At 44.5% G+C, this 17,063-nt stretch overlaps 1 protein-coding gene across 8 annotated transcripts in view; it reads right to left on the bottom strand.

Annotated features, from left to right (window-relative positions):
- Positions 1-17,063, bottom strand: part of COL14A1 (collagen type XIV alpha 1 chain) — a 232,282-nt gene that overhangs the window by 39,698 nt on the left and 175,521 nt on the right. For all 8 annotated transcript variants that reach the window (XM_070477487.1, XM_070477492.1, XM_070477489.1 and 5 more), the window contains 4 exons: positions 16,410-16,463; positions 15,919-15,972; positions 6,397-6,450; positions 5,869-5,940 (listed from right to left, as the gene is read on the bottom strand). In XM_070477487.1, the coding sequence (XP_070333588.1) occupies positions 5,869-5,940; positions 6,397-6,450; positions 15,919-15,972; positions 16,410-16,463 (234 nt within the window). The remainder of the gene's footprint in view (positions 1-5,868; positions 5,941-6,396; positions 6,451-15,918; positions 15,973-16,409; positions 16,464-17,063) is intronic.

Raw genomic sequence — 17,063 nt, 5'->3', positions numbered from 1 at the left:
GCAGCCAGTCTGGCAGGAGGCAGGCACGTGGCTGCCCCACCCAGCGCCCCGAGGAAACTCTGCACTGGACACTTCAGGGAGCCCCTGGCTTTGAGAAGACACCAGCGCTGCCTCTGATACAAATGCCACCATCAAGGGCCCTTTTCTGCTGATTTACAACAACTGAAGGTAATATTAACAAGTGTTCTATTTCCAGGAAAAAGTTACTGCTGTTTTTGAATTTATTTAAAGCCTATATTTGAAGTCTGTTCTAGAGCTACAAAAAGGTCAGGTGGTTAGCAGGCTGGGCCCTCCTTACTTTCTCCATTTCAGGGTCACTCTGTCCCCTCACACACACCCACCACCCTCTGCCAAGCACCCTCTAGGGCCTGTTCTTCTTTCCTATCCATCCCCCTAGGATTAGGATCAAGTCGACTTGGATTAAGGGACACTGCACAAATGCATTTGTTTATTGTCCAACCAAATTTAAACCAGTTTTGGGTTTTTTTTTTGTTTGTTTCTGTCGCACCTCAAGATGCCTCAAAGCATTTGACACCCTAAAATTTCTCATGACTTTCTGAGAATCAGATTTAATACGCTGTCTCTGACACTTTCTTACCCAGAACCCTTTGCTCTCTGAGCCCTGCAGATGTCTTCTGGAAATCTGTTCCCCGAGCACATTACGGGAAGTGGACTAAAGCAGAGATAACAAAAAAGGATGTGTAAGGAGAAAGCACTCCAGTCTTCTTCTGTGTCCCATCACTAGCCTGACTTGAAAAGGTCTAAAAAGGTTCTGAACAATGACAACGTAACTGCATTCCAGCTGGAACAAGTACACAGCCTTTTAGAATGACTACTAAAGGGAGCTCTTTGGGGGTGGACAAACGAGGATGTGTTTGCTAAAACCTGGAGGCATTTCTTTTATGCCCCTGTCTTGTGTTTGTCTGTGTCCCTGCATATGTGTCATGCGACTTATAGCCTAGAACAGGACCCCGAGGACAAAACAGTTTTATGGGAATGAGTTTTTTAAGAATACAGAGTGACTACCTGGGTGGCTAGAGAGAGAGCGTTTCCTTCCCAATGAGAACCAGTGCTTCTGTTAGGTCTTGTTCGCTGTGAAAGGCAGAAAAAGGCCCCCGAAGGGTCTATTTCTAATCTCCAGTACCTGTGAACATGTTGTCAGTTGCTCAGACATGTCCAACTCTCTGTGACCCCCAAGGACTATGGCCCGCCAGCGTCCCCTGTCCATGGGATTTCCCAGGCAAGAACACTGGAGTGGGCTGCCATTCTGTCTCCAGGGGATCTTCCCATACTACTTTATGTGGCAAAAAAATTATGAAGTGTGATGTAGTAACCTTGAAGTAATCTGGGGAGATTACTAAGCATTACCTGGGAGGCCCAAACAGAATCACACAGGTCACTCAAAGCGAAGAAGACTCCCGGACTGTGTTCATAGGGAGATATGGTCATGGGTTAACAGAGAGATGACATCGCTGACTTCAAAGTGGGCCACAAACCAAGGACAGTGGGAAGTCTTTAGAAGCTACGAAAGGCAAGGAAATAGATCCTCCCCTAGAACCTCCAGACAGGAAATGCTGGCACCTTGATTTTAAAACCCACTGAGACGACGTCAGGCTTCTGACCTACAGAACTGTAAGACAGATTTCTGTTGTTTTGAGGTTGTGGTAATTGGTATAGCAGGAGGCAGAAATCTAATTCATCAACTTCTACCCTCACCCTCCAGATTTCACTGTTCCATGAATTCTTAGCCCATCTGCAATGTACATACATGGACATGTCTCCATTGTTTCAGTTTATGGATACAGGTTTGGTACCTCACAGATCATATAGGAAGGATAATACCTGCACCCAGAGGAATAACTTGCAGGTGGCAGAAGATGCCAAGTGTGGCTTTCGAGGCTGTAGTGCAACCACCTTATATGATGGACGAGGAGACAGGCCCGCATAAGCTCATCTGGTTCTCCCTCATCCTACCCCTGCCTCTCCCTCCATCCAACCTGAGAGATCAGAAGCACAAAAATGGGAGGTATCGGGTTGCCCAAAGAGCTGATTCATGTTTTTCCATAAGATGTTATGGGAAAAGAGTTCCATTAATAAGTATTCAGTTCAGTTCAGTTGCTCAATTGTGTCTGACTTTTGTGACCCCATGGACTGCAGCATGCCAGGCCTCCCTGTCCATTACCAACTCCCGGAGTTTACCCAAACTCATGTCCATCGACTTGATGATGTCATCCAATCATCTCATCTTCTCTTGTCCCCTTCTCCTCCTGCATTCAATCTTTCCCAGCACCAAGGTCTTTTGAAATGAGTGAGCTCTTCACATCAGGCGGCCAAAGTATTGGAGTTTCAGTTTCAACGTCAGTTCTTCCAGTAAACACTCAGGACTGATCTCCTTTAGGATGGACTGGTTGGATCTCCTTGCAGTCCAAGGGACTCTCAAGAGTCTTCTCCAGCACCACAGTTCAAAAGCATCAGTTCTTCACTGCTCAGCTTTCTTTATAGTCCAACTCTCACATCCACACATGACCACTGGAAAAATCATAGCCTTGACTAGACAGAATTTTGTTGGACAAAGTAATGTCTCTGCTTTTTAATATGCTGTCTAGGTTGGTCATAACTTTCCTTCCAAGGAGTGAGCGTCTTGTAATTTCATGGCTGCAATCACCATCTACAGTGATTTTGGAGCCCCCCAAAATAAAGTCTGACACTGTTTCCACTGTTTCCTCATCTATTTGCCATGAAGTGATGGGACCGGATGCCATGATCTTAGTTTTCTGAATGTTGAGCTTTAAGCCAACTTTTTCACTCTCCTCTTTCACTTTCATCCAGAGCCTCTTTAGTTCTTCACTTTCTGCCACAAGGGTGGTGTCATCTGCATATATGAGGTTATTTATATTTCTCCCTGCAATCTTGATTCCAGCTTGTGCTTCCTCCAGCCCAGCGTTTCTCATGATGTACTCCGCATATAAGTTAAACAAGCAGGGTGACAATATACAGCCTTGACGTGCTCCTTTTCCCATTTGGAACCAGTGTGTTGCTCCATGTCCAGTTCTAACTGTTGCTTCCTGACCTGCATACAGGTTTCTCAAGAGGCAGGTCAGGTGGTCTGGTATGCCCATCTCTTTCAGAATATTCCACAGTTTATTGTGATCCACACAGTCAAAGGCATTGGCATAGTCAATAAAGCAGAAATAGATGTTTTTCTGGAACTCTCTTGCTTCTTCAATGATCCAGCGGGTGTTGGCAATTTGATCCCTGGTTCCTCTGCCTTTTCTGAATCCAGCTTGAACATCTGGAAGTTCACGGTTCACATATTGCTGAAGCCTGGCTTGGAGAATTTTGAGCATTACTTTACTAGCGTGTGAGATGAGTGCAATTGTGTGGTAGTTTGAGCATTCTTTGGCATTGCCTTTCTTTGGGATTGGAATGAAAACTGACCTTTTCCAGTCCTGTGGCCCCTGCCGAGGTTTCCAAATTTGCTGGCATATTGAGTGCAGCACTTTCACAACATCATCTTTCAGGATTTGAAATAGCTGAACTGGAATTCCATCACCTCCACGAGCATTGTTTGTAGTAATACTTCCTAAGGCCCACTTGACTTCACATTCCAGGATGTCTGGCTCTAGGTGAGTGATCACACCATCGTGATTATCTGGGTCGTGAAGATCTTTTTTGTACAGTTCTTCTGTGTATTCTTGCCACCTCTTCTTAATATCTTCCGCGTCTGTTAGGTCCATACCATTTCTGTCCTTTATTCAGCCCATCTTTGCATGAAATGTTCCCCTGGTATCTTGAATTTTCTTGAAGAGATCTCTAGTCTTTCCTATTGTATTGTTTTCGTCTATTTCTTTGCACTGATCACTGAGGAAGGCTTTCTTATCTCTTCTTGCTATTCTTTGGAACTCTGCATTCAAATGGGAATATCTTTCCTTTTCTCCTTTGCTTTTCGCTTCTCTTCTTTTCACAGCTATTTGTAAGGCCTCCTCAGACACCCATTTTGCCTTTTTGCATTTCTTTTTCTTGGGGATGGTCTTGCTCCCTGTCTCCTGTACAATGTCATGAACCTCCGTCCATAGTTCATCAGGCACTCTGTCTCTCAGATGTAGTCCCTTAAATCTATTTGTCACTTCCACTGTATAGTCATAAGGGATTTGATTTAGGTCATACCTGAATGGTCTAGTGGTTTTCCCTACTTTCTTCAAGGTAAATCTGAATTTGGCAATAAGGAGTTCATGATCTGAACCACAGTCAGCTCCTGGTCTTGTTTTTGCTGACTGTATAGCGCTTCTCCATTTGGCTGCAAAGAATATAATCAATCTGATTTTGGTGTTGGCGATCTGGTGATGTCTATGTGTAGAGTCTTCTCTTGTGTTGTTGGAAGAGGGTGTTTGCTATGACCAGTGCGTTCTCTTGGCAAAACTCTGTTAGCCTTTGCCCTGCTTCATTCTGTACTCCAAGGCCAAATTTGCCTGTTACTCCAGGTGTTTCTTGACTTCCTACTTCTGCATTCCAGTGCCCTATAATGAAAAGGACATCTGTTTTGGGTGTTAGTTCTAAAAGGTCTTGTAGATCTTCATAGAACCATTCAACTTCAGCTTCAGCATTACTAGTTGGGGCACAGACTTGGATTACCATGCTGTGGAATGGTTTGCCTTCGAAACGAACAGAGATCATTCTGTCATTTTTGAGACTGCATCCAAGTTCTGCATTTTGGACTCTTCTGTTGACTGTGATGGCTACTCCATTTCTTCTAAGGGATTCTTTCCCACAGTAGTAGATATAATGGTCATCTGAGTTAAATTCACCCATTCCAGTCCATTTTAGTTTGCTGATTCCTAAAATGTCAACGTTCACTCTTGCCATCTCCTGTTTGACCATTTCCAATTTGCCTTGATTCATGGACCTAACATTCCAGGTTCCTATGCAATATTGCTCTTTACAGCATCAGATCTTACTTCTATCACCAGTCACATCCACAGCTGGGTGTTGTTTTTGCTTTGGCTCCATCCCGTCATTCTTTCTGGAGTTATTTCTCCACTGCTCTCCAGTAGCATATTGGGCACCTACCGACCTGGGGAGTTCCTCTTTCAGTGTCCTATCTTTTTGCCTTTTCATACTGTTCAGGGGGTTCTCAAGGCAAGAATACTATATAATTAACTAATTAGAATTTATGTATAATATAATATAATTATATTATAAATACATTCTATGTGATTATATAATAAACAAAAATATAATTGATACCAATTAATATTAATCATTTAATTAACATTGTTTAATGGTATTTTAGTATATAATTATATTAGTTATTATTTTTATAGCTAATGACTATATAATAGTTATTATTATAACTGATAATTAAATAATTTGTTTCATTCACTGAGCTTTCATTTACACCACTGTTCACTTACATGTTAGTATGTGTTTTAAGGCGAAATTCTGTCTTTCTCATACAACTCAGGGAAGAAAAACCTATTCCCCATCCTCACTAATCCTTGACTTTGTCCAGACTTGTATTTTTTGCTCAGGAGACAGGCCTAATTAATAGACATCACTGTACCCCACCCCTGAATAGAAGCATTGAGTTGACTTAGCCAAATACTGAATAACAAACAATGTAAACATATATAAGCGGAAGCTTAGCTGCAGATCATTTTCTGTTGGGACCATTTGTCTTTAGCCCTGATATATGCACAGTCTGATCTTAATCTTTATCCTAGGAGAGTCTCTCTTTTCCTCATGGATTCCCCAAGAGTCCAATACTGTAAACACATTTCGACCACGGGGAGACGCTGTCAATTTAAACACATAAATAAACCAGAAGGATGCCTGGGCAGCCACCCTGATGGGCCGCAGCCACATACTCACAGGCGGTCCGAGGGCACCTTGGGGTCCCATGCTTCCTGTGACCCCGGGGACTCCAGGGGCTCCGGGAATGCCCTAGTAGACAGGAAGATGGAGCAAAGGTAAAGACGGATGCTCGCAACAACACAGCTCTCCAGAAGGAGCAGCAGACACCCCCCTCCCCGAAGCCAACTTCAGGACTCATTGCTTATTCCTGTTTCCAACTACCACAAAATTAAGGAAGACTCTTTTTGGAAAAGTCTCCACTGTGTTGGTTAGATGTCGTTCTTTCAAATTCAAGCCTTATCTGTGTCTAGTAAAAACAAAATCAACGCAGGTGCTCTTATGGCAAAGTGGCTCAGAGGTGGAATAATCAAGCCCCCTGGACACATTCCTTTTAGAGGATGCTTAGGAAGAGTGCTGCACCAGAGGGTGAGCCATCCACCATAGCAAAGATGCTGCAAAGGGAAGAGCTTGGCAGCAGAAAAGCTCTCACAAGAAGTGAGCGGCTTGCAAGCAGTGCCGCACCCCGCAGTTCCTGGGAATACTTACAATTGGCCCTGGTGGACCCGGAGGGCCAGAGGACCCGTCCTTGCCAGGAAAGCCCTGGGGGAAGAAAAACACGGCGTGTCAACTCTGTAGCTGCTTTATATGGTTTCAGAAAAGGTGCATTTAATCCCATTTCATATTTGGGGCTGCAAGTCCTTGCTCCAAACTTCCAAGGATTCACTGCTTTTAAACCCTTCATGGGAATTGTTCTTGGCAAAGACGTTTGTGTCTGTTGGCTCTGTGAAATCACCCAATGTAAGAATGTTAGGTGTGAGAAATGCCACTTATAAACTTACACAGGAACTTATTTTCAGAAAGTGTTTTTTTTTTTTTTAAATTAAACTCAGCATAACTAGTGAGAAGGGGGATCAATTCTGGTCATTAATGACCAGACACAAAGACGAATTCGTGTCTTTCAGGACCTAAGAGTCTGGGGACAGGGAATCCCCATCATAGGAATCTAATAGTGTATTACAGATTAGGGGTACTACAGTATTGGGCTCCCTTTTACCTCAGATAGTAAAGAATCTGCCTGCAATGCTAGAGACCCAGAGGTTAGGTTCGATATTATTTTAAAAATATAATCGAAGCCATTTCCCTCCCCCCCAATTTCTAACTGGAAAAATGTTCATGTTTTCATCACATGGCTTTATTCTTTTAATAATCACTTTTAAAATTTATCTCTGAAAGATTTTTTTTCACTCGTAAGCCTCAGGTTTGTCATATTAAACTACAGTTGCAGAATTAGTGTATGCTGGGCATTTTGCTAGGTTTTGGGTAGTCAACGATGAACAAGACAGTTTGTTTTCAAGGAGGTGATGGTTTTGAGAAAAGTCAACAATTGAAAGTAAACAGCAATGAACCTCGATGAGGGGACTAGAGGGTTCCACAGGAACACCCAGAAGGGCGTCCAGTCATGGCGTGGGGGTTTGGGGAAGGGTTCCCAGGAGAGGGGTTCAGGTCAAGGGCCCCAGGAGGCTAGTCCACCCTCCCCTCCCAGGGGCCACTCAGCTCAGGCCAACTCTGGAGCCTCTCCTCGCCCTTCATCCAGGGTGAGGGGCGACGGCAGCAGCTTTTCATATCGAAGCAATAAAGCTGGCGAAAAGGAAAACCATGTAAAATGTCTGCACTTTCCAAAATCTCCAGATCTATAAATGTTCCATTTCACATCAGGAAGCCAGTCTCAGTACCTGTGTGTTTGTGGGTTAAGCACCCTCATAAAAAGCAGAAACCTTTAATTAAGCAATGAGGAATGAATATTAGGGGATAGAAGATTAAACGATAAGCATAAAGCGAGAATTCACTTAAACCGACATATGCATTTTTAAGCACATAAATCAGCCACCTACAAACAGGCATGCTTTATAAAAACATGAGCAGCTCCCATCACGTTTCCTTTCTGAGAGTCCCACCTCAATATTAATATGCAACCACAATGCACATTAAAAATAATCTTTGCTATAAAAACTTGAAAGGCTTTTTATAGTTTGTTTTTGAAAACATTTGGCTCTGAGCAGCTTTAAAAGTTATGGTTGGCCATGATTTATCAGCAAAAGGAAATCTATTGTAAAATATGTTTTCAAAATCACTGATATTTGAATAAATACTAAATTTAACTATGGCTGAAATTAGCAAAGTGCAATGTTTTATACACATTTAACTAATTTATTAATTTAATTTTTTCAGTTTTCTTTTCCACACTCTAGAGCAAACACACATGCTTTTTTCAGGTGGTAAGAATTTTTTTGTGGGCTTTTTAAAAAGTTTGCACTTTCAAGGTGTCTACAGCATCTAAAGGATGAAATGGATGTGCCCACAGAGCATGTTGTAACTAAAGTTAAAGTCAGAGGCTAGAATATTCATGCTTATGTAGTTACCAGAGATGGGCTTCCCTCGTGGTTCAGTAGTAAAGCATTTGCCCGCCAAGCGGGAGACTCGGGTTCAATCTACGGTCTGGGAAGATTCTCCAGAGAAGGAAATGGCAACGCCCTCCAGTGTTCTTGCCTGGGAGATCCCCCTGACAGGGGAGCCTGGTGGGCTACAAGCCACGGCTTCGCCGAGGAGTCGGACACGACAGCAGCTGGACAAGAGCAGCTGTCAGAATCCGCCCTCGGGACAGTGACTCAGGCACGACAGCCGGGATGGCGGACCGCTGACGAGCTGCGACGGGCTGAGACAGGGCCACGCAGGGCCTCTGACAAACAGCCCTCAGGTACCGCGGGGCCTGCGAGCCGCCGGCTGGCGCGCCTGCTGAGCCGCGGGGCCTGTGAGCCGCCGGCGTCCGGCGCGCCTGCCGGGCCGCGGGGCCTGTGAGCCGCCGGCGTCCGGCGCGCCTGCTGGGCCGCGGGGTCTGTGAGCCGCCGGCGTCCGGCGCGCCTGCCGGGCCGCGGGGCCTGTGAGCCGCCGGCGTCCGGCGCGCCTGCTGGGCCGCGGGGCCTGTGAGCCGCCGGCGTCCGGCGCGCCTGCTGGGCCGCGGGGCCTGTGAGCCGCCGGCGTCCGACGCGCCTGCTGAGCCGGGAAGACTCTAGCCGTGAGGGCTGACAGACGCTGAGCCTCTCACCGCACAGCTTCCGCCCTGAGAGCGCGGGCCCGGGGCCGGGAGGCAGTCGGCCCCAGGAAACAGGCTGCTGGCAGCAGCGGCTTCTGACCAGCCACCAGGTCGAGGGGCCCCGGAGCTCAAAGCCACAGCCCCCGAAACACTGGCCGGCTTAGAGCCCGGGGTCAGCCCTGAGCGCGCTTCCGCGTGGAGTCACACTGGGGAATTGTCATCAGTCGCACACACACAGACACAAACATATACATAAATAGTTTATATGTGCACAATACACTATTTTTTAAACATACGAATTTATATATGTATTACATGTATAATTTAAATGCATACATAGACATGTGTGTATAGTTTTAGTAACCTGCAGTGGTGATTCCAGTGAATGAAAACAAAAGCAATATTCAACCCAAGAAATTACTTTGACGTGCAAATGGTTTAACATAATGTATTATGCAGTGATTCTAAAACCTAGCTGTTTATTAGAATCATTCATCATTTTTAAACCATACATTCCTAAGTCACTCCCAAGACCGTTGGTATCTGAATCTCTAGGGCTAAAGCTCAGGAATATGCACATTCAAAAAACAAAGAAAACACAAAACAGCAGCTTGATCACTTATGTTGTGGGACTGCTGGTTTTCAATATGAAAATGTCTGCCTTGGTCCCAGAGGACAGCACTGGAATCAGAGTGCAAGATAGATATCATTTGTGTGCTGTCTCTTAGAAGAAGCATCTTTAAAGCCAGTAATAACAAGAAACTAATTCACTAAGTAATGGTTCTCTCCTCAAATGGGCCACTAGCCAAGTAAAAGTGAAATGTAATCAAAGAAACATAGTCTTCATGTGTGAACTACCAGTTTCTCCATCAAGAAAGTAACCCAAACTGGGTTCCTTCTGCCCCCAAAACACTGGGTGAGATGTCTTCGGTGATGGAGTCATGCTTATTAATATCTTTACTGGAAGAGTTGCCCATATTAACAAAATCTACTTTAACCTTTAACACAATTTTGTGGAAAGAATGAAAGCAGTGTTGGAGCCTGAGAGTGGATTAGAATCCTGGCTGCAATGCTTGCTAGCTGTGTGGCATTGTCTGTGTTACTTCAAGTTTCCGAGCTTCAGATTCTTTGTGTCTATAATGGGGTAAGAGTGCCCAGCATTTGTGGTTACTCTGACGATTGGAAAACACAACATTTGTAGAGCACTGCACTTAGTCGATAATCAATAATAGTGGCTGCTGCTCGTTTTATTAAAATAACCTGCCAAGTCCCAATTGCATAAACTGTCATCACTGTGGTTGACTGGGAGAATGTTTTTCTGGGATTTATAAAAACCCGTCTAGATCCACGGAAAAGAAAATCAAATCATTTTCTCCACTAGCTTTGTGCTGGTTTTTTGTATTTCCTCTTCTGGAGGAGGAAGATACTCAAGGGGGTAATTATCATGAATCTTAGTATTTAACAAAATATCCCTTAGATGAATCTCTCATCAGAGGTTGACATTTATGATAGGAATTAAATCCAGATCGCTGACTCCAGTTCAGTTCTTCAAGGATATTTTAAGCAAGCACAACTCGCTTTGGTGAAGTGGGACATTCATCACAAACATGGCCTTTGTGGAGTCGCTGAGTCGGGTCTGACTCTTTGCAAGCCCATGGGGACCATAGTCTGCCAGGCTCGTCTGTCCATGGAACTCTCCAGGCAAGAACACTGGAGTGGGTAGCCATTCCCTTCTCCAAGGAGTCTTCCCAATCCAGGGATGGAACCCAGGTTTCCTGCGTTGCAGGCAGATTCTTTACCATCTGAACCATCAGGGAAGTCCTTGTGTACATCAAAACCACATAAAAAGGAAACATGGTCCAAGGATCCTTTCAACATGGACTCCAAGAAAATTAAACAATAATAAGCCACTTGATTTTTCTTTAGACTTTCTCTCTCTCTCTCTCTTTTTTTTTTTTTTTTTTTTGAGTTCATTAAAATCTTCTAAGTTACCTTAACAATGTCAAGGACAGGCATTATAAAATACTGTACTGTCCTGACTCATTAGCTCTACACTGAAAATAGTGAATGCTTATACCAACTAGAGTTGAATTTTTACATAGAAATTCCTTACATGAAAGGCTTCCCAGGTGGCACTAGTGGTAAAGAACCTGCCTGCCAATGCAGGAGACCTGAGTTATGGGTTCAATTCCTGGGACAGGAAGATCCCCTGGGGGAGGGCATGGCAAACCACTCCAGTATTCTTGTCTAGAGAATTCTATGGACAGAGGAGCCTGGCGAGCTACAGTCCATGGGGTCACAACTGAAGCGACTTAGCATGTCCTTATTTGAATCAACTTCCACAGTAGCTCTATGGACTCAAATATTATTTTTCCCACTCAGATGAGGAGAAGGAGCCTTGAACACTTTAAGTGACTGGCTCAGTGTCCCATGGTTAGAGTTCACACTCAGGTCTGGCTAACTCTCCAAGTCTCTGATGTTTACCACTGGGCCATCCTGCGTCTCCTAACCACAAATTCAGCAGAATTCATATGCAGAACTTTAAAACAGTATTTCCTCTTTACAGATGGAACGGGAAGCCTGTGGTTATGGCATGAAAATGGGAGGTGTAGGGAGTGGTAACTTGGAGTAAGGGAAGCATTCCAAGTTTAGTTTTACTTGGAATTCTAAAACGAACACCCTTGTTACAAGGAAGGAATTACTACTATCTTCCAGGTGCCATAAAATATGTACCTCCTGGTCACTTTTATTTCTTGTCTCTTTGCATTTTTACAAAACCATAGTAAGAATTGAAAAATAAAAATAATTTTTAAAGTTTCTATTTGTAGCGGTTGACAGACAGCTAGTGGTCTTGGATATAAGTGAGCCTCAGAACTAGAAAAAAGGTAGTTTTTCCTTTCTTTCTTCCACTTCTTATACTTATCATCCATGTCTTGCCTATTTTTCCTGATTTTTCTTAGGACTGCCTGGATGTCCAGGGTGGGGGCAGAGACGTCCAGCCTACATCAGAGGAGCCTAAAGACCACGGGGTGGGCCCTGGGGTCACAGACATCAAGCAGAGAGGAGGAACGAGGCAGAAGGGAGGGGGCAAGACGGACAGTGGAAAAGGACAGGATGAGGGTGCTGTGGCTGGAATGACGCAGGATGAAAGCCTACGCCCGCGCCCCCCGCTGTTCAATCCACTGGTGCGCTGCTGCTCTGCGTGGCGGGTCCTGCCCTGAGCCCTCCTGGCTTCCCAGCAAGAGGCTGAGGCTGGTTCAGTGAAGGAGGCCAACTTCTGCTGGCCTTGCTTATGGCCTGAGGCCCAGGGTTGAACATGAGCTGCCTCTACGAGTCCATGATTCCCCTTGGGAAAAGCCAGAATAAGCTAGAAATTTTAGAAAGAAAACATGTTTCCTGTTTAAAGAGGAGATGCTCAATCTTCTCTTTATTCTCTGCTAAACTCCCCTCCTTGCAGACTAAGTGGAAGGCGACATCGGCCCTGGCTCCAGGTGAGGGACGCTGACCTTTCCCTAAGCTAATAAGCAGGGCATTGATCACAGTTTGGGGCTGTGAATTCTCAACTCTCAATAAGACAAAGATTTTTTAAAAGAAGAATGACCAGTAAGGGACAGCCCATCACACACTGTCAGAAGAAGTGGGGCAGAGATGCGGAGAGCTGACTCATCAGAAGAGGCCCTGATGCTGGCAAAGACTGAAGGCAGGAGGGGACGGGGACGACAGAGGAGGAGATGGTTGGATGGCATCACCGACTCAAAGAACATGAGACCGAGCAAACTCAGGGAGATGCTGAAGGACAGGGAAGCCTGGCGTGCTGCAGTTCACGGGGTCGCAGAGTCAGACATGACTGAGCGACTGAACAACAATGAATAAATGACTGACTTCAGTGTTTGGTGGTATGTTTAGTTGCTAAGTCACGCCCGACTCTTTGAGACCCCACAGACCGTAGCCCACCAAGTCCCTCTGTCCATGGGATTTCCCAGGCAAAATATTCCCAGGCAAGAATACAAGAGTGGGTTGTCATTTCTTTCTTCAGGGGATCGTCCCAACCCAGAGACCGAACCCGTGTTGCCTGCACTGGCACACCGGTTTACCACCACTGAGCCACCAGAGAAGCCCAATGAGTGATTTCAGTGCTTGGCGTAAAGACAAAACAACTGCCTTCCTGATTTTCTGAAAAATGTTTTCTAGAAGTGGCTTCTTGGGCATCTTTGCAGTAAGCCTCTTCACCCCGGGTGTCTGCTCTCAGACAGCTCTGTGCCACGGTTGCTACTGCCATCATCACCATAATCATCATTATTGCGTTCCTTCTTGAAGACAACTGTGCCTAAGGCAGAGCAGGAATGAAAGTGAAGTCGCTCGGTCGCCTCCGACTCTTTGCGACCCCGTGGACTGCAGCCCGCCAGGCTCCTCTATCCATGGGATTCTCCAGGCAAGAACACTGGAGGGTCACCATTTCTCCAGGGGACCTTCCTGACGGAACCCATGTCTTCTGTATCCCCTGCACTGCAGGTAGATTCTTCACCACTGAGCCACCGGGGAAGCCCATAAGACACACAGCATGCACTAAATTAAGGTATGAGTTCAACTAGTATCTTATTAAAGAAGATATTAAGATAATGAAAATATATACACACAGTCCCTCCCTCAAGCACAGTAGCCAGTGCAGGAGACACTGCCACGAATCACTCTGTGTTGGTGATGCCCTTAGTTGCCCACTGGAACAGTATCACCTTCAGATATCTTTCCTGAAGCAACACGGATAGGGTTTGCACAATTTCTTTAACATCAGATTTTTAAGGAGTTAAATTTTCCTTTAACTCGTTTAAAGAATGAGTGTCCTCTGGAAACCAGTTTAAAAAAGCAATTCCCTCCCCATCCACAAATTTTTCAAAATAGGCATTAGAGACAGACTGAGGGCAGGAGAAGCGGACGACAGAGGCTGAGATGGCTGGATGGCATCACCGACGCAATGGACACGAGTTTGATTAAATTCCGGGAGTTGGTGATGGACAGGGAGGCCTGGCATGCTGCAGTCCATGGGGTCACAAAGAGTCAGACACGACAGAGCGACTGAACTGAATTGAAAGTTTTACCTTCAAATTGAGGGAGAGAGGGAAATAAAATCTATGTGCAGATATATGGACACTTTATTAGGCCTTAAGGCTTTTTATCTTATAGAATGAAACATGTTTGGAACATATTTATAAAAAATCTGTATTGGCATAGTGGTTTTAAAAGAATTCCAGACTGAAATGATCTAGACACTAACCCAATATGTTTGTTTTGGGAGAACTTTTCCAAGACTAGACTCTGCATAGATAAATCAAGGAAATTCACTGAACCGAACCTTTGAAATTGCTGTTTTCAGAGTTTCAGGAATCACGAAGGAACCTAGGTGTGTAACCACACAGTATCTCAGTCTAAGCCCTTTGCCAAAACATATAAATACTTTTAGACACTCCTTCTACATGTACAAGAAACCTACACAAATCTCACTTCTAGAGAATGCTTCTTTTTAGATACATTCACCTGGACGTGCTTTACCGACTAATCCCATTTGATGGATGGAGACTAAACTGAGATTTTAAGCAAATGAAAGTTGAATGTGAAACAAACCAAAAAACCCAACATGGAAGGAATTTAAATTCCCACACCTGCACCCCTATAGAAAACATTTATTTCCTTATTCTTGAGCAGTATAGCTAAAGGCAACCTAGCCTGGGTAGAGAGTTGCGTCCTTCAGCTAATCACTTGCTAATCCGGTGGGTTAGCTGTCCCCTACGATATCAGCGAATGTCGCCGCACGTGCTGTCCTTTACTGGACTGGATCTAAGTGGTAGCCCCTGTATATGATCCAGTCTTAAGAAAAACTGCAACTGCCAGTGACCTTTTGAGGAAGACCAGTCTCTCTCTCTCTTGCTGAAAATGTAATAACTTTCTATTGCCTTCCTGTAAAAGCTCAAAATCCTTGGTTCGAAAAAAAGAATAGATGATGTCAGTGAATTTGTCTTTACTCCTTCAGTTCCATCTCTCGGCAATCTCTCCACACCAAGGCATGTGCACACACGTGTACACTTGTGCACACACAGACACACATACAGACGATGCACTCTAATCTCCAGCCATACTGAACCACGTGCAGTAGTGGAAATGCCCCACCTTCTCTTCAACTCCACCCCTCCATCCGCCATGCATGCTGTTCTCTCTACTTGCAATACCTTTCCCGTCCTTGTGTATCTGGCTAATTTTTCTCTCTCAGCTGAAAACCAGTCTATATGGTGCCCACTCTGGGAAGCCTTCCTTCCCCAACCCTCCAGGTCTGGCTTGGTTATCTATTCTTGTGTCCCTATAGGGCTCTGTAAATTCTCCCATGATAGCATGTGTTTCTTATTTGGTTCTGTTTCCCCCAATAAGCTATAGACTCTTTGAAGACAAAAAACCTCAAACCTGGTTCAGTGAAGACATGTTGACTAAACAAACTGTAGATGTTAACTCACCCCTCAACCACGCTATACTTTCTTTTAATGCCGTCCACTTGAACAGGTTCCAAGAATTGATTGCTGATGTGTACTGAACAAATGGAGACTATTACAGATAATCATCATCACTAAATTCCAATTCTTATGATTCTTGCTTTCCTTTAGGTTTGTTCCTTGAGTATTTGAAACAACTGGAAAATCTGTTAGACCAACGCCCACAATTCAGTGCAAATTGCATTCAGCTTCTGGGAACATTCAGAAAGAGGTGTGGCTGATTTGAGAAGGTCTGCTAAAAGTTTCTAGGTTTTGAGGAAAGAATACCAGTTAAGGGAAACAGATGCAGGATTAGTAGAATGTAGATAGATGGGAGAAAAAATAAAGGAAACAAAACAAAACACATGGTTGACTTCCTTGCACAGAGCCTGCCGGCAGCAACGAGAGACTTGGTGAGAAATGCACTGTGCTAATAATGGGCAATCTTGGGCAAATCCTTACCCTCTGGCCTGGGGAGCCATCGCGTCCTGGTGAGCCAACACTTCCTGGGACACCCTAGACAGAGCAAGGACAGGAAGGTGTCAGAATCGTGGAAACCAACCACCTCTCACCCAGCTTCCCCAGAATAAATCAAGGCCTCCAAACAAACCTGAAACCATAAGGGTGAAGCTTTCCTGACTGAGAACACAGAACCCAGAGCTTAGTCACTGAAGGAAAGCAAACGTCCCCCTCCGGGGTTCACCCAGGGGAGCGTCAGGAGGACCCTCAGAGGGGGCCAAAGGTCAACGAATGCAGGCTGCTAGTCCTCAGTATGGAAACCGTCCACAGCCAGGCTGCTAGTCCTCAGTATGGGAACCGTCCACAGCCAGGCTGCTAGTCCTCAGTATGGAAACCGTTCACAGCCAGGATCACAGCTGACTTCAGAAGCTACGGTCTTCTTCTTGGTAAAGCTCTGGACTAAGAGCAATGGACTAAAGAAATCAAAACAGTACCTGTGGGCCCGGCAGCCCGGTCTCTCCTTTCTCTCCTTTCTCACCCGGCATTCCCTGGACAGCGGAAAGGACACGGGGGTAAGTTCACGTAAGGAAATGGGTGAATCCTCAGTCTCTTCCCCTCTGCTGACTCTCTTAACATTTTCAACATTAAATTGTTTCTACACTAACATCCAAATATAGCATATTTCACTTTTCACATAAGCCACACAACTTATGTAAGCATGCTTACAGAGCGGAATGTTTATATTTCAGAATAGTTTAAACACAGTGCATACAATCTGATTTAGTTAAGCTTATACTGTAAATATATGAGCAGAGTCTTGAATATATCAGTATTATTTATAGCTTAGATTTTAAAACTTACATCTATATATACTTTTGTTTTGGCTAGAAACTTATAAAAAGGCAAAAGCAAACACAGTACCTGACCTGTAGCAAGACCTCAACGAATTCTTAGTACTAATTGTAATTATACAAACTGGCATATTAAATAAAAATAATTCATTCATGTGTAAATGACTCTGGAAATGAAGAACCTGAGCTAGGGAGACACAATCATATGCACAGAAAGATTTGCTAAAAATGTATTTAAATCATTTACATTAAAAATGTACTTTAAAATGTATATAATGGCACAAATACTAATTACAG

Source organism: Odocoileus virginianus, chromosome 15 (genome assembly GCF_023699985.2).
Source record: "Odocoileus virginianus isolate 20LAN1187 ecotype Illinois chromosome 15, Ovbor_1.2, whole genome shotgun sequence".
Taxonomy (NCBI): domain Eukaryota; kingdom Metazoa; phylum Chordata; class Mammalia; order Artiodactyla; family Cervidae; genus Odocoileus; species Odocoileus virginianus.
The sequence above is the reverse complement of the archived record's forward strand: the minus strand, read 5'-3'. Positions and strand labels throughout refer to the sequence as shown.